Below are 20,898 nucleotides of genomic sequence, written 5' to 3' on the forward strand. Positions count from 1 at the left end.
TTTGGGATCAAATTGATCATGATTACCTGAAGGAGAACTTGGTGCTCCTCCTGAGGGGGAATCTGCTGGAGATGACCCTGCAAAATCATGATCAGATAAGTAAATGGACCCTGCACAAACCCACATACACACACACATACACACACGCATATATATTTTTAAATTTAGTTAGCTTTTATACACCCGTGCATTGGCTAATTAGCAAAAAAACTTATTTGTAACGGGGATAACACTGTTTTGCTATTCCCCGGCCAATAACATAATGATAAGTGAAAAAGTTATCCAATGCATCATTACATTAGTGGTCGAGAATAGCAAAAAGTGTTATCCCCATTGCATGAAAGTTTCTCACGCTAATAAGGGGTGTCTGGACATGGCAAGCAGACAGGAGGGCCAATGCCCCTGCCTGAGTCTGATTAATGTTCACTTCACACCAAGGGAAGAGGAGCTTCCATTATAAGAACCTCACATAGGCACTGTGGCTGTGACCTGATCACATTAGCAAGCTGTGAGCAACATGAGGAACCATATAAAATAAAATAAAGAGTCAAAACCAAAAGTGACAATAAGAAACGGTTTATTACACAACACATAGAATCAAAAAGGACATCTGAAGTGAAGGACATGCTCAAATGGGTGGGCTGATTTCGTCGACAGATCATATGGTGAGGGATGAGGAAGATCCATACGAGTTCTTAATTAATCTAGTCAGTCTAGTGTACCAAACGAAATTTGTATGCAAGGAAGGAGAGTGTGCCACATTAATCCAAAGGAACTTCTATTCCATGCTTCCACATTAATCCTAGTACTTGTGCAACCTTATATCTTTCACCACATCCAAGTCCAAAAATGATTCAAAAGCATAAGGATTCCGTCCATATATGTAAATCTTTGAAAATGAACCTATGTATCATCTTTGTGAAATCAAATTAAAATTGACCAATTTATCATGAAAGCTCTAGATATTTTATGTGGACGGAGGATCTATTCTTAGGTACTAATCAAAGTAGGCCTGTAAAAATGGCCCAAGTGTCACGACCCGATAGTCCGGTCATGTGACAAGTCTCGTACATTGAGAATCTCGAGAATAAAACACTGACCTGCCATAGTGTTATACTCCCAAGTGTTCTCAAAATACGTTAAACCCTTTTGATGATGGCACAGGTTGGATCAAAGTATTTCAATTACAGTGAAAAATATACAATAAGTTGAAATATTTTATTTAAAACCAACCCACAAGGTTACAAGTTAGGCCGAACCCGGCCTATTTTTTGGATTATAGGCTGGCCTAACTTGGTGTTATGGGCTGGCCCAACTTGATGTTATGGGCGGACTTAGACTAACCCGTCATGTAAAGGATAGGGTCTATTATGATCATATAGGCACATTTAATATTATCATTAATTATAATTGCATTTAATATGTTTATAAAAGTAAATTAGTATTACTAATCATTGCATTTAATTAAATATAATATATGTGGCCTATTTGATATGGTCATATAGGCCCGGCCCATTGGCCCGCCCATAAACTTGAAAATTCTTGGCCCTTGGGTAGGGCCTAGGCTTAGCATATTTGAGATAGAACTGGTCTAGCCTGAGCGATTCAACCCTTAAGGGCCAATAACAAGGAAATGGCTAATGAGCTAGCAAGTTGTTAATTTTGGTAAATTAAATGAGATTTTCCTTATTATGTAAGATGAAACTAATATTGTACATTGTTATTCAATGTACGGATCAATGTGAATATGAGCTATATTATCATCAATTGTCTCACTGTTAATATGAGCTAGACACAACCACTCTCAACCACCTAGATAATGTGAATATGAACTATATTATCATCAATTCTCAACATGGTTATAAATTAGCTAGACCAAATGAAGCATATCTGCAAAGAGTTTGTCAGATCAGATTATGGGAACTTTACTCATCTCTTGCAAAAACCTAGTTTAAAAACCTCGTTTCCAAGTTCAAAATTTTCTTTTCCGTCTTCATTTTCTCCTTTCTTGTTTCAGACAGAGAAAAGTCTTGGCATATCCATAAACCCAAAAATTCTTGGCCCTTAGGTAGGCCTTAGGCTTAGCCTACTTTAGATAAGACTGGCCCGATCTAAGCCGTTCAACCTTTAGGGGCTAATAACACCAAGGGACTTGGACCAATGAATGAGAGGAAATTGGTTAGATGAGTGTTCTAGGAAGATCTATTAAAGTCAAAGAAATAGTACATAGGAAAATGATGAAGATGGGTTTGTAGTGCTAAGGCGGGCCAAGTTGTCTGCTTTTGCACACTTGGTTCCTTGTCTAGATGAGGATTGTGAGGAGACGTGCCTTAAGAGTTGTTCTTGTACTACATATGCATTTGTGCAAGGAATTGGCTGCATGATATGGAATAGGAACTTGCTGGATGTCTGACAATTTACAGAGGGGGAAACAAAGTCGAACATTCCTCTAGCACATTTTGATTTATTAGGTAAAACTTATAATCATCATTTGTCTCGTGTCTCATAGGCTTTGAAATGGGTAGCTCGAGGCCTTATGGGCTAAAACTCAGTTTGGCCCAATGTTTAGGCTCGATCGGCTCGACTCTTTCTAAGAATGAGTAGGGCTTGAACTAAGGGTTTGAAACCTCTGTCCGGCCCATTTGAGCCCGTTTAGACCCAACCCGTACATAAATAAATTAAATAATAAACATAACAATAAAATTGGCCCAATGGTGTTCATTCATGATAATTCAACAAAGATTTGTTGTGGTGTGTATTATCCAACATCTAGTCATGTTATTCCATGCTCAATTAATATTCATGACGCATTTAATGTATACTCTTATTATCCAATAATTGAAAATGCTTGTTGCTATGAAGATAAAAGTTTGATAAATATTGAGAAACTTTTTCCTTTATATTTTGTTTTGCTTCTATTATTGATCATAGATATAAATATTGGGAAACTTTGCACCTAGATATAAAATTGTAACAAAGAGATATAATAATAAAAATTAGAAAAAAAAAAGTTCCCACCCGCCAAGCTCGTTTAGGGCCGGCCTTTGAAACCTCGGCCTAGCCCAAAAAATAAGAGAAGCCCGAGAGGTCCGGCCCAAGTCTTCTTAGTCATGACCTTTGAAACCCTATCTTTCTTCTTGTTAGTGTTACTAGAGTTTTTTTTTTTTTCCCTCTATTAATCTTTGCTATAACCAGCCTTCTTTTATATATAGGTGGCAAGAAAAAATTAGATCCACCCTTTGGGATAATAGTAATTTCTGTAGTGGGAGTCATGTTCATGTTGCCCACCATTTCTTCTATTTCAAGGTTGAGGAACAACAATGCTAGCAAGAGAAAAGAACTCTCAACAGATGTTTCAGTTGACCTTTTTTCTGAGTTACCATTGTTCAAGTTTAATTGTGTAGCATAGCAACCAACTGCTACAATCCTCTTTTCTTGAGTTACCATTGTTCAAGTTTATGGTTGTTGTTTTCAGCTGCCCATTCATATTATTGCAAATTGACTTCATTGGAGGCTTCATAGCACCAAGGTGTCAGTGGTGACAGCTTAATTGATTTTTATGATTTCAGTGCTTGATTTGCTTGTGTCCATATATATATATATATATATATATATATATATATATATATATATCAAAGTAGAAAATCTGTGACTATTTTATTTGAATTCTATGAGAGGCTGAACCCCCAAGCAAAGGATTTACAAAAACCATAAACCAATCAGCCACCTAACAATATGCAAAAATAAGAAAAAGTTTATGTTACCCTATACTATATAGTCCCACGAGTCTAGCTACATAAACATTCATGGAAGAGGAGCTTAGTTGTCTGTGGAAGTTGAAGCATATGATGCAATGAAGAGCAAGAAGAACAGCAGAGGAAATGCCATCTTGTTAGAATTTCCATCTGATGGTGATGGTACAGTTTTAGATCCACTCCCTGCACACACACACAGAGTAACATGTCAAATTGTAAATCGATTAGAATTTAGTGTAAAGAAATGTGATTTTGGGAATCAAATTGGTTACCTGAAGGAGAAGTTGGCGCCCCTGAGAGAGAACCCGGTGGAGATGACCCTGCAAAATCATGACCAGAGGTTATATACCCTGCAGAATCACATACATTATGTTTTTTGAATTTTGTAATTTTTTTTATATACCGCTGCATCGGCTAATCGGGGGTGTTTGGACTTTACAAGCAGAGGGGAGGGCCAATGCCTGCGTCTGATTGATGTTCACACCAACGGAAGAGGAGCCTCCATTAAGAACCTCACAGAGGCACTTTGGCTGTGAGCTGACCACATTAGCAAACTGTGAGCAACATGAGGAAGATGGGGTTGATGAGTTTCCTGTTATGTAATCAAGGCATGGGGACATGCTGATGATCACTTTGGTGCAGCTTGATTGAGCATCAACAGTGCCTTCCCACAGAGCCACCGCAAGGACCAAAGCTAGCACAATCTCAATCCTCCTGACGGCCATTTTTTTATTCTTGAGTGAGAGTGGCTTTGATTTGCAAGTGACACTATATTTATGTGAAATGTGAAATGATGAGCAAGTTCTTGGTAATGGGTTTTTTTATTTTTGTATAAGCAAGAGGGGTTTGTGGTTTATATATAAAGGGGAAATTGTGACCCAAAAAGAGGCAGCTGGCTTGGCTTTCAAATTGGGTTGCCTACTTTTCCTACTTTGCAACAGATTTTATTTGTTAAACTAGAACTTTAGGAGGGGGACTCTTAAGAGTTAAGAATTATAAGTTAATAAAGTTTGCCCTATGCATGTCCACGTGTGTACTAAAAATCAAATATGGTTAAGGTCATAGAAGAAAATGTGATGCTTATTGCGACTGTCCAGGAAAGGCAGGCCAACCTGCTTTGGTAGATTTGTACCATTTTGTTTTTTCATATAAGCGATATTTAGGATCTTAAGATCTCATATGCATGAATAAATACTTAATCGCTTAACTACAAGCCCCTTGCAGATTTGGACCATTTGGTAGTTCACATAGTATTTTTAATTTGGATCAAATAGAAACTTCATTAGATAAACTTCAACGGTACAATCAAAGACATCAACAAGACATCTAAAATACCAATTCCAAGAGGGCAACAAATTAACATGCTAAAAGCAAAACTAACGCGGACAACGAGGAGGCTATAATGAGAAGTTTAAGTGAGAAGGCTATTTAAGGAGGTCAATCTTACCATCAACAAATGTAAAGAAATCATAGGACTTAAATATTTTAAATGTTTTGATAGTGGGATCAGTCTCTTCAAATTACCTCCTTACTTTAAACTCCTCATTGAAACCTCTCCCCGCAGACAAAAACTGCACTAAAACTACTAGCCCACATTACACAATTAGCTATAAGCCCAAACAAAGTCCATAAACCCTATATAACCAAAACCCTAAATCAACCCATGAGCCCACATCACATAGTTAAATATGCATATTTACTTGAATGAATTATAATTAAAAAAAATGGAAAATGCTTGTTGGGTTGAATGACGATGAGAGAGATGGGCCTCTACAAGTATCATTGTTTTTTTGTCAGATTTATGGGTCACTGCCATCGTGGGACTAGACTCAATTGGGCCTGGGTCCCAAAATGTGGTTCGAAGACGTAACCAGTTTTTGCTTTAACCATTTGGTTTTTATTGAATTTGTACGTTGGAGCAGTGGTTGCCCTTTTTTAATTTAATTTAATTTTTATTTATTATGGTGCTGCTTGTGAAATTTGAGAACTTGGAGCGAAGAATCAAAACCTTCGTTTTTAGGGTATTTGAAATTTAAGAGCATGAGCTCATCATTTGAGCTGCTCAAACGTGTTCGTCAAGCACTTTATCCAGCTTTTCTATGGACGGCTGCAGTGCTTATGATATGCTAAATTAATAACCCATATTAGAAGATTTTCGGCCCTCAATTTTATCTTATTTTTCAATGCAAACTTTGGCATCCCTCCGGGTGGGCTTGAGTATGAGATTGATTTTGTTTCTTGTTTTTGTTTTCTTTTAACGAACGGATACTATTATATTAAGGTTATTCAAGATCCAATTCAATCTGTCAAAACTGACTGATCAAATCTATCCAACTCAATTTTAATCGGTTTTGATCTTTTACCATGTGTCACTCGGCGGAGGTAGATTATGATTTATGGTTGAACATGAAATTTAAAGGGAGCAAGAGTACCCTACTCATACTTCATTATAAATTGTAAATAGGTAAGTACAAACAAACGATGTAAAGCAAAACACACCCAAGTACAAATAGTGACCTCCATCGCCAAGATTCCAGAGAAAAAATAATGATCATCTCCACGAACACCCAAATAAAATTGAAAAGAAATGGTAATGAAATATGTGTAGGACTAGAACAGGCCCCAAATCTCTGTAGAAGACTCAAAAACTGGTGAGAGTAGAAGCACAAGAGATAACGAAAAGGAGCAAGGGAACAAAGTGAAGGGGTGCTTTGATGTTGCTTCCATCAGATGTGTTTCCTTTTGTGGATGGAACTGTTTTCGACCCTTCTCCTGCATTCACCCAAAGCTACAACTCAGCATCAAAAGATAGGGGGCATATGGCAGAGCCAGTGCATGCCCAGGGTGGGCACTGGCCCCTCTCAACTATTGTTGTACATGCAATTTTATGTTAGTATATTGTACAAATATTATAAAATTCCTCACAAATTCTTAAATGACCTCTATTTTCTTTGTTTCTCTTTCATTTTTATGTCTAAATGTCCGTTGGATTGCATGTATTTTGTTATCATAAAAGAGTGATAGGTTATTCATACAAAAAGTAAAGAAAAAAAAAAATAGAGAAAAGTGATAAAATTAGGGATTTCTTAAAAACTAGGTTGATTTGTCATAAAAGAAAGTGTTTGAATTTTTAAAGGTGCCCCCTCTTACTTAAATTTCTGGCTCCGCTTTCGTACATATAACATGTGACATCATGTCACATGTTATATTTATACCGAAATTTACAGTATAACAACATAATATTCCAGACTAATTAGTTACGGAAGATATATACCTGTAGCCGAAGGCGAAATTGCAGCTTCTGGTGTAGAAGCATCTGAAGGTGTTTGATTGGAGGGATCTGCAGAGGAACTTGATGGAGGAGTTGATGGACTTGTTGTAGGTCCATTGGTACCTGCTACAACAATATTCAATTTAACTCAAAAGTTTTTTTTCTTTTTCTCTATAAAAAACCTTATTGTTAGGTCAATACGTAAACAATTTGGCCTCCTTACCTTGACACTGGCTAACGGGTGGAGTTTGGACTTTACAGGCACTAGGAAGAGACAGAGCAAGGGTTCGGTTTATGGTGATACCAAGTGAGGAGCCGCCACCATTGAGCAATGAGCAAAGGCACTGTGGTGATGACTGGACAACATTAGAAAGCTGTGAGCAGCATGAAGATGATGGGTTTGATGAGTTTCCTGTAACATAGCTGAGGCATGGTGCCAGGCTTGCGAGTGCAGTGGTACAGCCTGATTGAGCCATGGCTCCACCCAAAAGCATGGACCCAAGGACCAGGGCTAGAGCCATCTCAATTCCTTTGAATGCCATATCTTCAACTCTACTTGTTGAAAGAATAGTTTCAAAAGTTGGGGAGATGTATATTGTATAATAGATATCCGAGTAGTAAAGTGAAATTTACCCTATGTTGTATACTAGATATCCGGTGTTTCAGCGAGGAAAGGGAAGGGATGAGATGGGATTTATAAAGGAAACTTTTTCTTTTCTAAGAGAGAAATAAATTGGTGTATTTGGGTGGCCAACTTCTACTGAATTGCTGTTTGTTGGCAACCAAAAACTGCTTTTGTGACATAAGAAAAGTGCTATTTTTTCAAATCAGTTAATGATTTGCTCCATTTTTAGATTACCTAAACCTTAAATTTGGACCCACTAAAATAACAATTAGTATGTTTAGGCAAAAATATGAGATAATAAACAAACAACTTATGTTTGAGAGGGACAAATCATATAGACTTTGAATCAAATTTACATAGTTAGAACACCAATCCTCTGCCCCAAAGCTCTGTTCAGAGGATAGCCAATACCTAGCTAGAACTTTCCTCATTCAAGTAAAAGCAAATCCTGCAAGTAAATGATTCGTTCAAGTATGAAAGACGTTAGTTAAATTAGTTGAACTCCAAAACCCACTTCAAAACCACTCTTCTTTAAAATTATTTTCTTTTTCACTATTTTTTTTATAAAGAAAATTCGGTTTTCGACGTACTATAAACTATCTCCTCAGCTTGAGCCAAACTCAACTAAGTTCTAAGCCTCAGTATTCCATTGAAGCCTAACTCATGGAATTGTTCAAGGCTTTTCGATTGATTACTATCCCAATTACCCTCTTAATCATTTCGCTAACGTCGATTAACGGGCAGATTAGCACACCATGCACAGCCTCAATGATCAGCAACTTCACCCCATGCATAAATTATATCACTGGGAGCAGCAGGAATGGCACACCACCAACACAGAGCTGTTGCAGTTCGGTAAAGTCGTTATTGGGCACCGGCAAGGACTGTGCTTGTCTTCTCATAACTGCCAATGTCCCGTTCCAACTGCCCATTAACCGAACCCTGGCGCTCTCTCTTCCTCGAGCTTGTAACATGGGGGGCGTCCCATTACAATGCAAAGGTGCTCTGCCACTCACATAATCTTGCAATTTTTCTAATTATAATTTAATCTTAGTGTGGCCAATTGAAATATACTTTTAAGCTAATTGTGCGAAATTTCTTTTTAATTGGCAGCCGCTGCTAGTCCCTTAGCAGCTCCAGGTCCTGCCTTACTAGGGCCAACTCCCCCACCAAGAGCTTCTTCCCCTTTAAGTCCAAGAGGTAATCACAAATTTGCTAATTGTTTCTTTTCATTTTATTTTTCTGACTTCTGAAGGCATTGGTCAGTTTGGTCAAACATTTCTGGTGTGCAGCTTCTAAGGCAGTAGCAGAAGCTCCTGCACCACAATCTGGGACAGTTGATGATCTGCAGCCAACATCTCCACCAGTAGAATCCGAAGCTCCAACAAAATCTACTCCAGGGAGTGGTCGACTGACCCCATCACCATCAGCATCTACTCCATCTCATGTTTCCCCACCCTCTCTCCTACTCATAATTTTGGGACTTGTGGTTTATAAGTCCTGCTGATAGTTATTGCTGCTACCCTTCTTATGCATATGCCGTTTTGTACGTTATATCACATTCATATATCTTGTAATAGAAGTGTCTCTTAAGGTCTATCATTTTGGGATCGATTTTAATATGTGTAAGTTTGATACACATTGTTGGCCTAACTCATTCTCGGTTTCAACATTTAGGGATACGCGAATACCATTCTCTTTTATAATTTTCGGACTTATGGTTTGTAAGTCCTTTTAGGGAAATTTCAACGTGGCTCTATGTATGCCTTTTTGTATGGTATACATCATATTCACATCTTGTAATGAAATTTCTGTCTTCAAATCATTTTATATTGTTTTGGGATTGATGTTAATCTCCACTGCGTAATATGAAACTGTCTTAAAATAAATCTGTGAAATACCACTTTTTGTGAAAAAAAGTTTGGGGGAAAAGAAAGGGGCGGAAAGACCGTTTCTTGGTGCAATTTCAGAAGGCATTTGGACACCTCTCCTAACCCTACTCATATGCAAGAACAATATCAACCACCAGTATTGCCTAAAATAAGCTGTCAAATCCCTATATATATCAACCAAGTCACTGAGAAACACTGAAACAGAGAAGTTGTTAATTAATTCAATAATTATCAAAACAGAAAGTTAAACAACAAGAAGAGCCAATTAGAGAAGGAAGAATGGCCAAGAAGCTTGTTGCAGTGTTTCTCATGTTGGTGGTGGTTGTTGCAGCACTCCACATTCGGGAGGCTGAGGCAGAAGACGGTGATCACAAGGAATACAAGGAGTGCTTCGGCAACTGCTTGAAGGAATGCGAAGACGGCGACGCCCACGGTCGAACTTACTGTGAGATGAGCTGTGACACTGAATGTGCAAGTAAAGAGAGTGCCGGTAAGTTTTCTTTTTCAGTGTTTTATGTTATCAGATAAATATTTATATCGTCAAACTGTAAATTTGGAATACGCGTATCAATCAATATCATACTTGATCGTTAGAACTTACTAGGAAAATGTATGAAATTAAGGTTAATTGTGGGGTTTGCTTTGTGCTGCAGAAAGGCTGAAGAATATCAAAGTATGAGCTTGTTGAATAGCCAAGGAGCAAGCACTTACAACCACAGAGGAAGAGCGATATACAATAAATTAATTAATGAGCTTTCATTCCACTGATAATGTATTAATTTGTGGAGGAGTTTTTCACATATACATGCAGTTTCCATGAATAGTGTATTAATTCGCAAGATGTAATAAATCGTTTTTTTTTCTTTTCTTCAACACAAAACTCCGCAATGTTAATTCACTTTGATGAAAATAAAATTGTGAGATGAATCCTTCTTCGTAGTTGGCTAGAGTGGATATGCTCCTCACTATGCACCCGAGTTCGAATCCTCCTCTTCGTAATTTAGATTAATTCAAAATTGATTATCACTTGTATCAAAACAGAAATATAATGAATGATGGATATTTGCTTATATTATTTATAAAAAAAAACATTTTATTTCATTCTTATTGATATTCCAAGAAGAGACATACAAATGAAGTGGGAACAAGAACACCTAACAAGGAACTGTGCATGTACAAAATGACACATTGGTGCCCAGGGCTGTTACGTACTGTGGGTTGTTTTCGGGATCTATGGGCACACATCTTGGGTAGCATTGCAGCTTCTATTTTTGTATTGTAGTTTTCGTTTATGCATTGTAGTTTCCGTTTATATATTGCAGTTTCCATTTCTGCATTGTAGTTTCCATTTTAGTACTTTCATCTTGGTTCCTCCATTTTGCTTCAATAAAATTAAATTTTGTTTTTGTAGCTGTTTTCGTTTTCGTTTTCTTTTTTGTTTTTTGTTTTTTGTTTTTATAAATATAATTGATATCTACATTGTAATTTTTAATTTTTTTTTTTTGCAATTTCTGTTTTTATTTACAGTATTTGTGTGAATAAGTGTTGAATTGATTTTTTTTAAAATTTTTAAAAAACCATTGATTGTTTATATAAATATTGTATAACTAAATAAATATTACAAAATCAAGTTTGGTGGTGGTGGTGACAGGTGGCCGGAGGCGGTGGGTGGCAATCAGCAGTGGTGGCCGACGACGATGGCAGTTAGCTAGATATGAACATGTGGCATAATGTGCTTGCTTTAGAAGGAGTGACATTGTGTGTAATTTTGATATTTTTTTAATGATATTTTTGTAAAATTAGGTACTACATTTTAGTCTTTGGCCTCATGCTAATTAGATGAAATTGTATTCCTATCTTCCAAATTAATAAACTATATTGTGTTTTAAAACTAAAACTCCCTTGTTTTGATGGTGTCGAATTGTGGGTAGGTTTAAAGGGACAATTGCTCCACGTACATAGAAATAAGTATCCGAAGAACAAACCCCCTCAAGCAATGTCTTAATAGTTATTGTTGCACACTCCCACACCAAATGCTTGCCAAAAAGACAGGAAACGACACCGTATCAAAATTATTTGTCCCAAATGTTTTGCTATCTAAGAATTTGGCCCGAAGGAATCGAGCTGGGCCCAACTTAGCCCACAGAAATCGTTGTCTTCTTTGGCTCACCTCCCCCTCCTCTAAAACCTCTGATAACTCTGAACTTCGTCTTCTTCTTCTTCTGCCTAGCTCTTCTTGGCGAACTTCACAGCCCATACGGACACAAAGTTAACAGTAGGCATTTCGACTTTTACTTTACTTGAGGTTCGAGCTTATTCTTGCTCGCGTATTTGTACCTACTTTTCCTGTTTATTTCCTGTTAAGAATAGTATGACTATCAAATGCTTGATAAAATGTCTCAAAGATATTGACTAGTTAGAGCGCATTTGGTTTCGGCTTCCTTTCTTCTTTACTTGGAATGCGACGTTTTTTTTGTCATGAACAATTATATCCATCATGAAAATTTGAAGTGTGGTTTTGTTATCACAAGTATAAAATAGGTGTGGTTTTATAGATTTTACGTTAATAGGCAAAAAACCCAAAATCTAGATTAACCCTGGAACCGAAATGAAAATGTGAGTCTTTGAAGGTCATCTTATATTCGATGCACAGTTATTGAAATAAGGAAATGGTGGTGTTACAGAAGTGAAAAGCAAGCAAATGCTTGTGCTTATTTCTCATGCTATGATATTTGATGCGAGTGTGATGCTTATTAGTACTTGATTGCTAGTTCTTATGCTTTGAGATTTGAAGTAAGTGTGATGCTGATCAAACACTGAAATACCACATCTTTTGGTTTTAATATTTGTGCATGGCTTCTGTAGATATCTGTATTTGATAGAAATGGGTTGGAAAGCTGCTGAGAAACTGATTAGGCACTGGAAGGTTCTCAGAGGAGATAATGTCAGGAAGATGAAGATCATTTGCTCTTTGCCTCTTTCTGTATCTACATATATAAGTGAACTATTTTCCAATCTCATTTGCAGGTGATGATAATAAGGGGCAAAGACAAGGGTGATACGGGTATTATCAAGCGAGTCATTCGCTCTCAGAATCGTGTTATTGTGGAAGGAAAAAATCTGGTATCAGTCTAGCCTTATTATTGGTATACTACTCCTTTGATCTGATTTTGTCTTATAATTTCTTGAGCTGTTTATTATATCAATTTTCTTTCTGAGAAAACTTGTTAAGAATCCTTTGGCCACTCAAATCAGATTGATATTGTTGATATTCTACAATATATTATAAATCATGTTTTTGGGCTTGTTGATAGTCTGTAAACAGTTTGGTTATGTATAAAAATATCTTTAATGGTTGAAGCTCTTCGAATGTCCATATGATTTATGAAATTCTCTATCTTGTGCAATGTATATGTAATGAGTTCCGTCTTGTTGGAAAAATCCATGGGTTTGAACTTCAAATGCAAGACCTTTACACTAAGGGCTGAAAGGATACCATCCAAACAAGAACCATGTAGTATATGATGTTCTGTAAACTACATGAAAAACTTTGATCTATTTGATCCTTATAATTTCAATGTTCAAGGTTTTTGGCAATTCCAACGAATTATGTGGATTTTGTTTGCCGCTGAACAAGTACTTTGTCTTTGCAGGTAAAGAAACATATCAAGCAAGGCCAAGGTCATGAAGGTGGGATATTTACTGTCGAAGCCCCACTTCATGCCTCAAATGTGCAAGTTGTTGATCCAGTGACAGGGTATGGATGCACTCTCAACATTATGTTTTAAAAATCCGTAGTATTTTGTTATTTGTTGATCCTGTGAAAGGGTAGGCGGGCATGCACTCTTTAACCTTGTGTTTTGACACACCTTGGTGTTTTTCTTTGTTTTATTTGTGCAGGAGGGCTTGTAAAGTTGGTGTTAGATATCTTGAGGATGGAACAAAAGTTCGAGTATCTAGAGGAATAGGGGCATCGGGATCTATAATCCCTCGTCCTGAGATCTTGAAGATAAGAACCACTCCAAGACCTACTGTTGGTACTTTTCTCAAGTCCCGAAAACTATAACTTTCTTGTTGGTACTTGTAAAAGGGCAAAAATAAAATAGGATAATCTCTGTTTGCCATATCTTCTGCTGATAATTTTCATCAACAACTTTGGTTGCAGCTGGTCCAAAGGATACTCCTATGAATGTTGTGTTGGAGAAGACTTATGATGCTAAAACAGGGAAGGGCATGGCTGAACTTTGAGAGAGTTAATTTTCCACTCATTCTATGTCAGATGGAAGATGTTGCAGGAAAAATGGGAGCATATTAGTTCTCATATGTTTGCCAAAAATGATTAAGAATTTCTTGTACCAAACTTGTGCTCTGTTTTTGTTATTTATTTCTTAGGTTCAAGGTCATCAATTTACTTAATTATCTTGTTTCCTTGTTTAAATTTGAGACAGAGTTCATAACTTTGAGCCATTTTGGATGTCTTACCATAATTCTCTATGTATATCATCGAGAAGTCTGACCAAAAGAAAATAAAATAAAAAACGTAGTGATAAGTCAACAAAATTTGTTTGCTAGCGTTTACATGTCCGTTCATGCCACTGCCATGTGAATCACGTGGACACGGCGACTTTTCTACACAGACTCAAATGCAATGCAAGCAGATCAAAACTCCAAACTCCCCCAACCCTTTTGTCGTTCCCATTTAAAGTAATACAAGACAATGACAAGCCTGCATGTTCAGTGCTTGGTAACTACTTTAAACATTTGACACGTAAATTGGACACTCGTCGCCATGCATGCCCTCGAGGCTTCTTCCCTTATCTCCATGATCTCTTCCTTTTTATAGGGCTCCGCTGCATTCACCATCTTCACCAAGAAATCAAGGAAAATCTGAAACACAAAGCCATGGCGTTGAAAAGTAAGCTTCTTTTGGTTGCCTTGCTCTTGTCTGTTATGTTTCTGAGTGTATATGTAGCTTCGGCTACGCAAGACCCAGAGCTGAAGCAGTGCAGGCACCAGTGCGAACACCAGCAAGGGTTTGATTCAAAACAGAGGGAACAGTGTGAGCAAGGGTGTGACAAATACATCAAGCAGAAGAGGGAGGAAGAGAAACACAGAGGGAAATCAGGAGGAGGAGGAAGCTTTTATCCAATATCAGAGACCGGACGTGCGCAAGAGGAGGAGGAGGAGTTTCAGGGTCGACAACAAGAAGACCAAAATCCTTACTTCTTCGAAGATGAGCATTTTGAGACCAGAGTTCAAACAGAGGAAGGCAGATTTCAGCTTCTTCAGAAATTCACTGAAAGGTCGGATCTTTTGCGCGCCATTGAGAATTATCGAATTGGGTTTCTTGTCACTAAGCCACACGCATTTGTAGCTCCATCCCATTTTGATGCTGATACTGTTCTCTTTGTTTTCCAGGGTAAGTAGCTTACCTGTTTGATAATTGTTCTCTACATAAAAATTTGGGTCTTAATTAATCAAGTGTTTTTGTTATTATCTTTAATTAATTTTGTATTTTTTATGTGAATTAAGGTCGACCAGCCGTTACCATAGTTAGGGGAGAGAAGAGAGAGACCCATAATCTTGAACGTGGAGATCTCTTTAGAATTCCAGCAGGTACCCCTGTTTATATGGTCAACAGAGATGAGAATGAAAAGCTCTTCATTGTCAATTTCATGAAGCCAGTCTCTGTTCCTGGTGAGTACGAGGCATTTTATGCCGCCGGTGGTGAAAACCCAGAATCGTTTTTCAAAGCATTCAGCCCACAAGTACTTCAAGCCGCTTTAAAGGTACAAAGTATTTTGCTTTTTCTTTAATTTGGCAAATTAATCATATTTATTGTGCTAATGATTTTGATTTACTGCAATCAAACAGACGGAGATGAATAAGCTGGAGAGGCTATTTGGGCAGCAGAGGCAGGGCAGCATAACCAGAGCCTCCAAAGAACAAATTAAGAAACTGAGCCAACAGCACGGCCAAGGTGGAAGCGAAGGCTTCTGGCCTTTCCATGGTGGACAATCATCAAGTGATGCATTCAATCTTTTCAGCAAGCATCCCTCCCAAGCAAACAAATTTGGCCGTCTCTTTGAAGCAGATTTCAACGACTTCAAGCAGCTTCAAGACCTCGACCTCCTCGTCTCCTTCGCCAACATAACCCAAGTAAACAACCCAACTCAAATTTCTCTCAATCCAATTCAATTCAACAGTTATATGAAATCAATAGCTCAATGAATTGTATGTTTGTTTTGTAATATAGGGGGCTATGGTGGGCCCATTCTTCAACTCGAGAGCCACAAAGATCTCTTTTGTGCTAGATGGAGAAGGCTACTTTGAGATGGCATGTCCTCACGTTAGCTCAACCGGAAGACAAGAGCAGCAGCCGCAGCCGCAGCAGAGACAGAAGAGCAGCCCAAGGTACCAGAAAATAAGCGGAAACTTGAGGCGTGGGGCGGTTTTTGTTGCACCAGCTGGTCACCCAATGACAGCCATAGCCTCGAGGAATAGCAACCTGCAAATCATCTGCTTTGAGGTCAATGCTCATGACAACATCAGGGTCCCTCTGGCAGGGAAGAAGAATGTGGTGAGCCAGTTTGACAGGGAAGCCAAAGAGCTGGCTTTCAATGTGCCTGCAAGAGAAGTGGATCGCATCTTCAATAACCAAGACGATGAGTTCTTCTTTGAGGGACCAAATGAACAGCCTGAACATGGCGTGCTTATGCATGAAAAAAGGGGGAAGTTGAAGGGCTTCGAAGTTTTTATGTCTTCTAAGTAGAGGTTTTTGTTAAGCCCTAAGTAGAGGCTGCTGCAGTTTTGTGGTTCTGAGATAATATTGTATATATTATAACCTGCTGGTAGGGTGAGAATGTGTCGAGTGTCTACCAATGTAAATTCTGGGTTGTAACCTTAAATAAAGAGAACGACTTTCTACTAAGTTAACAGCATGTTGTATGTTTTGGTTTGTTTTGCTTTTGCTTGGAAGTTTGTTTTCACAAACATAAAAATTTCATGGATTTGAGTCTGACTTTGCAATAAGACTTCGCAGACATATCAGTCAATGTGAAATAGAATTTGTTCACATGTCCAGGTCAGGTTGGTCACAACAAATTTGGATTTCTGCATAATTATATCTGCCCTGCTTGGAATATTTTTTTTTAATCGCCAAAGCCCTGCTTGGCTCACCCACACAAAAAGAAGAGGAAAAAAAAAAGGTTTATTATTGTATTTCAATGGCTTAAAATTAAAGAAAAGTATATTTTTATTTTTATTTTTATGCAATTGTGCAACTTGCACAAGCTCATTGTCATGACCATCATCTTAACCCATGTCTCTAAAGAGAAAATTAGGTTTCTCAATACTTTTTTTTTTTCCTAAACCAATTATAAACAAGAGAAAAAGAAAACTTAATTATACAAAAGAATTAGCTGATGGGGTTTAGTTCAATGGTAATTGACTTTGATTTGTAGACTAATAGTCTCAAGTTCGAAATCACATCGCATGACTTTGATTTGCAGACTAGTGTCTCAAGTTCCAAATCACATTGCATCTTAGTAATGTGTGTGAGAAAACCTCCTATTCCTTTCTGACTTTGACAAAAAAAAAATGACACAAAAGAATTCTATTAATAAAAATGGACCCTTTTCTAAAAAATTAAAATTAAAATGGGCCCTATGATATTTGTCAAAGCAGCCCACCTGTCCATGAATAGCCCCAACGGTATCCTTCTTCTCAAAACCGACCGCCTCTTTCCCTCTTCCCTTCACTCAATTCCTCTCCTCCCTCTCTTGAACGTTAAGATATTTGAATTTCAACTTCTTCTTCTGCATATTTGCATTTCATCTTCTTATCGAACTTGGCGGACATACCAACGCCAAATTAACAGTAAGTTTTTCCACTTTTCGCGTACTTGAGCTTATCCTTGCACGTCCAATAAACCGCACTTCTCCTTGCAACCTCAATTTGATTATCAACTGCTTGATAAAATGCCTCAACGATATTGGCCGATTACATGCCTTCGGTTACTTGTTTCTGTACTTGGAATTCGGCGCTGTGTTATAAAAAATATATCTTTCAAGAAAAATTGAAGGGTGTTTTTGTTGGTAGTGAGTTGATTGGTAAATGTTTCTGCCTGGATACGATGCTTCATATGAGGAAATTCAACCATCGGACAGCTTCAGTTTGCCCTTCTGTTTTATATCTTGCACTTGCTGATGCTAGTTATAGCATAGCTCGGGCCTCTGAATCCCAGCTTCGAGCTTATTCAAATGCCGGGCCTGTTTCTGGGTTCGTTGGCTCTTCTTCTTTGGCCAACTCAAATGTACAAGATGCTATTTTGAGATTTCCAGAACATTTTACACTTAAAGTAAACTTCTTTTCAACTGTCGCGGGAACAATCTTGGTCCAGGCTCGAGACCCAGCTAAATTAACCATGGAGATACAAAGTGCAATTGATGAGCACAGACTAAATGATGCATGGAAGTTGCATGAGCAGCATATGCAGATGGAAGGGTTTCTTAGGAAATCTGTTGTCAATAAGCTCTTAACAAGTTCTGTACAAAGCTTTGATGTTCTGTGGCTTGAGAGGGCTTATGGGTTGGTAGAACAGGCTATTGAGAAAAGCAGACAGAACTTGTTAGAGAAGGAGACACTAATTTATCTCTCTTTGGGTCTTGCCAAAGCTGGATTACCCATTCCTGCGTCGACTGTTTTGAGAAAGATGGTAGAAATGGAACAGTTTCCGCCTGTTGCTGCCTGGTCTGCTATCTTGGCTCACATGTCTCAAACAGCTCAAGGGGCTTACCTTGCTGCTGAGTTGATAATTGAGATTGGTTACTTGTTCCAAGATAATAGGATTGACCCGCGTAAGAAGTCTAATGCACCTTTGATTGCTATGAAGCCGAATACTACTGCTTTCAACATTGCTTTGGCTGGCTGTCTCATGTTTGGGACAACTAGGAAAGCAGAGCAGCTCCTTGACATGATGCCTCGAGTTGGTGTCAAAACTGATGCTAACTTATTGATATTAATGGCACAAATATATGAGAGAAATGGACGAAGAGATGAGCTTAGGAAACTTCAAAGATACATCGATGAATCCCCTAACCTAAGTGATATTCAGTTCCGGCAGTTCTACAATTGCTTGTTGACATGCCATTTGAAATTCAGGGATCTAGATTCTGCATCCAACATGGTCTTGGAAATGCTACGGAAACCGAAAGAAGCAAGAAATTCTCTTGCATTAGCAACACTGGTATTTGATGCTCCTGGAAGGGGAAATATGTCCCCTCTTGGATCGGGTTTTGGATCTGGGAAAAGTACAAGCTCTAGAGAATCATATGGTCATATTAGTAGCCCTTTAGTATCTTATGAAGAGTTTTCTATGGATAGAAATTTCTTGAGACTTGAGAATGAGGCAAAGGAAGTGCTTGGTGTAGTGTTAGCTAAGTTGCAGAGCCAAGTTGAATTGATAACAACAGACCGCGGTATCCTCCAGCCAACTGAAAAAATATTTGTGAAATTAGTCAAGGCCTTCCTAGAAGCGGACAAGACCAAGGATTTGGCAGAGTTTCTTATAAAGGCAGATAAAGAAGATTCCCCGGCTTCCAATGATGATTCTGCCTTGGTTCATGTCATTAATTCATGCATATCACTTGGATGGTTAGATAAAGCACATGACCTTCTTGATGAGATGTGCTTGGCTGGTGTAAGAACTGGTTCTTCTGTATACTCCTCTCTTCTAAAAGCATATTGTGAAGCAAACCAAGCAGGAAACGCAGCATCGCTTTTAAGAGATGCTCGTAAGGGAGGGATCCAGCTAGACTCAAGCTCTTATGAGGCATTGATCCAATCCAGGGTGCTTCAAAATGATACACAGGGAGCCCTCCATTTGTACCAAGAGATGAAAGAGGCGAAGATACCAAGAGCTGGTCATCAGAAGTTTGAAAGGTTGGTAAACGAATGTGCAGGAGGAGGTGGTGAACCTAGGTTGATGGCAAAGCTCTTGCAGGAAATCAAGGAAGGACAGACAATGGATTCCGGGGTTCATGACTGGAACAGCATAATCCATTTTTTCTGCAAGAAGAGATTGATGCAGGATGCAGAGAAAGCTCTGACGAAGATGAGAAGTTTGGGGCATGCCCCAAATGCTCAAACTTTCCATTCTATGGTCACTGGCTATGCTGCTGTAGGAGGAAAATATATAGAGGTGACGGAGCTTTGGGGGGAGATGAAGTCTATTGCTTCTGCCACCTCAATGAAATTTGATCAGGAACTCCTGGATTCTGTTCTTTACACGTTCGTGAGGGGCGGATTCTTCAGTCGAGCAAATGAAGTGGTGGAAATTATGGAGAAAGGGAAAATGTTCATCGATAAGTACAAGTACCGAACACTCTTCTTGAAGTACCATAGAACAAGTTACAAGGGCAAGGCTCCCAAATTCCAGACAGAATCCCAGCTTAAAAAAAGAGAAGCAGCTTTAGCGTTTAAGAATTGGGTAGGTGTGTGCTGAGGAAACTGTCTTCTTATCCGCTTCATACATGCCTCAGCTTTGATCCAATGAACTTGAGAAGAAGTAGAAGACACTATAGTTCTTGGTTATCTGCGTTAATTAGTTCTTCACCCAGAATGAGAAAAGGCTCGAGTTCATGTTTGGATCATCACCTAGCCTTGTTTGAAGAAACTACAATTTTAAACTAAACTTATTTCTTAATCCACATAATTTCTCATTTGATTGATTGATTTGTTTATTTAACAACCTTTAATAGGGGCCACCTCCCCGCTTTCCTCTATGTTTACAACGTCCGGACGTCCACATAGGTGAAGAAGTATATATACATATATATGTAAAACGTTGTTAATCAGTGGTGGTTTATGAACAAAAATCGACTAGGAGATTTGATGTGAATAAATTCCCAAAGTTACGCATAAGATGACTCAGCCATTACACATATCCACCATCAATTATTCATTTAGGAGATGGTAAATTCAGACATTCTGGTGAGTGAAGATTTTTTGTCGATCTTATACCTAAAATATAATATTTTAGGCTTCTATTTACCTAAACCTAAACATTAGTTCGAATTTCTATTTCTAAAATATACTATTTTAGACTTCTATTTTGGCTATACCTAAACATTAGTTCGAATTTTCATTTCCGCAAATTATAGACGTTTATAATATTCTTTGTTTAAACAAAAAAACAAAAAACAATTTCCCTAATATAAAGTTCCATTATAAAATACTGAACTCAAAATCCTCACAAAAGAATCATTAGAGAATTAACTATTTGATCTTGTTAGTAACAGTCCAAGCTTGCCTAATTTAATTCAGTCGACGCCCTCATAATATCACCGCGTTACT

The 20,898-nt window shown here is 38.0% G+C and overlaps 7 protein-coding genes across 11 annotated transcripts; 5 read left to right on the forward strand and 2 right to left on the reverse strand.

The window, feature by feature from the left end:
- Positions 1 to 3,638: 3,638 nt before the first annotated feature.
- Positions 3,639 to 4,591, reverse strand: LOC103334224 (non-specific lipid transfer protein GPI-anchored 26-like). Its single transcript, XM_008237171.2, has 3 exons — positions 4,159 to 4,591; positions 4,028 to 4,075; positions 3,639 to 3,938 (listed from the first exon to the last, which is right to left on the reverse strand). Exons 1-3 carry the CDS (start codon positions 4,478 to 4,480, stop codon positions 3,820 to 3,822), a joined length of 489 nt encoding a protein of 162 aa, XP_008235393.1. The 5' UTR covers positions 4,481 to 4,591; the 3' UTR covers positions 3,639 to 3,819.
- Positions 4,592 to 6,167: 1,576 nt separating this feature from the next.
- LOC103334223 (non-specific lipid transfer protein GPI-anchored 15) lies at positions 6,168 to 7,704 on the reverse strand. Of its 2 annotated transcripts, none has more exons than XM_008237169.2 (3): positions 7,250 to 7,704; positions 7,030 to 7,152; positions 6,168 to 6,527 (listed from the first exon to the last, which is right to left on the reverse strand). In XM_008237169.2, exons 1-3 carry the CDS (start codon positions 7,566 to 7,568, stop codon positions 6,397 to 6,399), a joined length of 573 nt encoding a protein of 190 aa, XP_008235391.1. In that variant the 5' UTR covers positions 7,569 to 7,704; the 3' UTR covers positions 6,168 to 6,396. The 2 variants fall into 2 exon arrangements, with proteins under 2 accessions (XP_008235391.1, XP_008235392.1); XM_008237170.2 differs by having other exon boundaries at positions 7,030 to 7,149; positions 7,250 to 7,702.
- A 534-nt stretch (positions 7,705 to 8,238) lies between these two features.
- Positions 8,239 to 9,476, forward strand: LOC103334254 (non-specific lipid transfer protein GPI-anchored 16-like). The gene is made up of 3 exons (XM_016795216.2): positions 8,239 to 8,651; positions 8,765 to 8,851; positions 8,944 to 9,476. The coding sequence occupies exons 1-3, from the start codon at positions 8,315 to 8,317 to the stop codon at positions 9,156 to 9,158; spliced, it is 639 nt and encodes a 212-aa protein (XP_016650702.2). The 5' UTR covers positions 8,239 to 8,314; the 3' UTR covers positions 9,159 to 9,476.
- Positions 9,477 to 9,629: 153 nt separating this feature from the next.
- On the forward strand, positions 9,630 to 10,482 carry LOC103334222 (major pollen allergen Ole e 6-like). The gene is made up of 2 exons (XM_008237167.3): positions 9,630 to 10,033; positions 10,197 to 10,482. The coding sequence occupies exons 1-2, from the start codon at positions 9,823 to 9,825 to the stop codon at positions 10,220 to 10,222; spliced, it is 237 nt and encodes a 78-aa protein (XP_008235389.2). The 5' UTR covers positions 9,630 to 9,822; the 3' UTR covers positions 10,223 to 10,482.
- A 1,146-nt stretch (positions 10,483 to 11,628) lies between these two features.
- On the forward strand, positions 11,629 to 13,959 carry LOC107881418 (uncharacterized). Of its 4 annotated transcripts, none has more exons than XM_016795171.2 (6): positions 11,629 to 11,848; positions 12,409 to 12,487; positions 12,571 to 12,666; positions 13,197 to 13,300; positions 13,444 to 13,580; positions 13,709 to 13,959. In XM_016795171.2, the coding sequence occupies exons 2-6, from the start codon at positions 12,428 to 12,430 to the stop codon at positions 13,789 to 13,791; spliced, it is 480 nt and encodes a 159-aa protein (XP_016650657.2). In that variant the 5' UTR covers positions 11,629 to 11,848; positions 12,409 to 12,427; the 3' UTR covers positions 13,792 to 13,959. The 4 variants fall into 4 exon arrangements, with proteins under 4 accessions (XP_016650657.2, XP_016650659.2, XP_016650660.2 ...); XM_016795172.2 differs by having other exon boundaries at positions 11,631 to 11,818; XM_016795173.2 differs by lacking the exon at positions 12,409 to 12,487.
- Positions 13,960 to 14,106: 147 nt separating this feature from the next.
- Positions 14,107 to 16,511, forward strand: LOC103334220 (vicilin Cor a 11.0101-like). The gene is made up of 5 exons (XM_008237166.3): positions 14,107 to 14,287; positions 14,387 to 14,962; positions 15,076 to 15,332; positions 15,418 to 15,702; positions 15,800 to 16,511. Exons 2-5 carry the CDS (start codon positions 14,446 to 14,448, stop codon positions 16,313 to 16,315), a joined length of 1,575 nt encoding a protein of 524 aa, XP_008235388.2. The 5' UTR covers positions 14,107 to 14,287; positions 14,387 to 14,445; the 3' UTR covers positions 16,316 to 16,511.
- Positions 16,512 to 17,253: 742 nt separating this feature from the next.
- Positions 17,254 to 20,273, forward strand: LOC103334219 (Pentatricopeptide repeat (PPR) superfamily protein). Its single transcript, XM_008237165.3, has one exon. The coding sequence runs from the start codon at positions 17,549 to 17,551 to the stop codon at positions 20,045 to 20,047; it is 2,499 nt and encodes an 832-aa protein (XP_008235387.2). The 5' UTR covers positions 17,254 to 17,548; the 3' UTR covers positions 20,048 to 20,273.
- Positions 20,274 to 20,898: the final 625 nt, after the last annotated feature.

The sequence above is a fragment of the Prunus mume genome, linkage group LG6, assembly GCF_029339155.1.
Source record: "Prunus mume cultivar Tortuosa linkage group LG6, ASM2933915v1, whole genome shotgun sequence".
Classification (NCBI taxonomy): Eukaryota; Viridiplantae; Streptophyta; class Magnoliopsida; order Rosales; family Rosaceae; genus Prunus; species Prunus mume.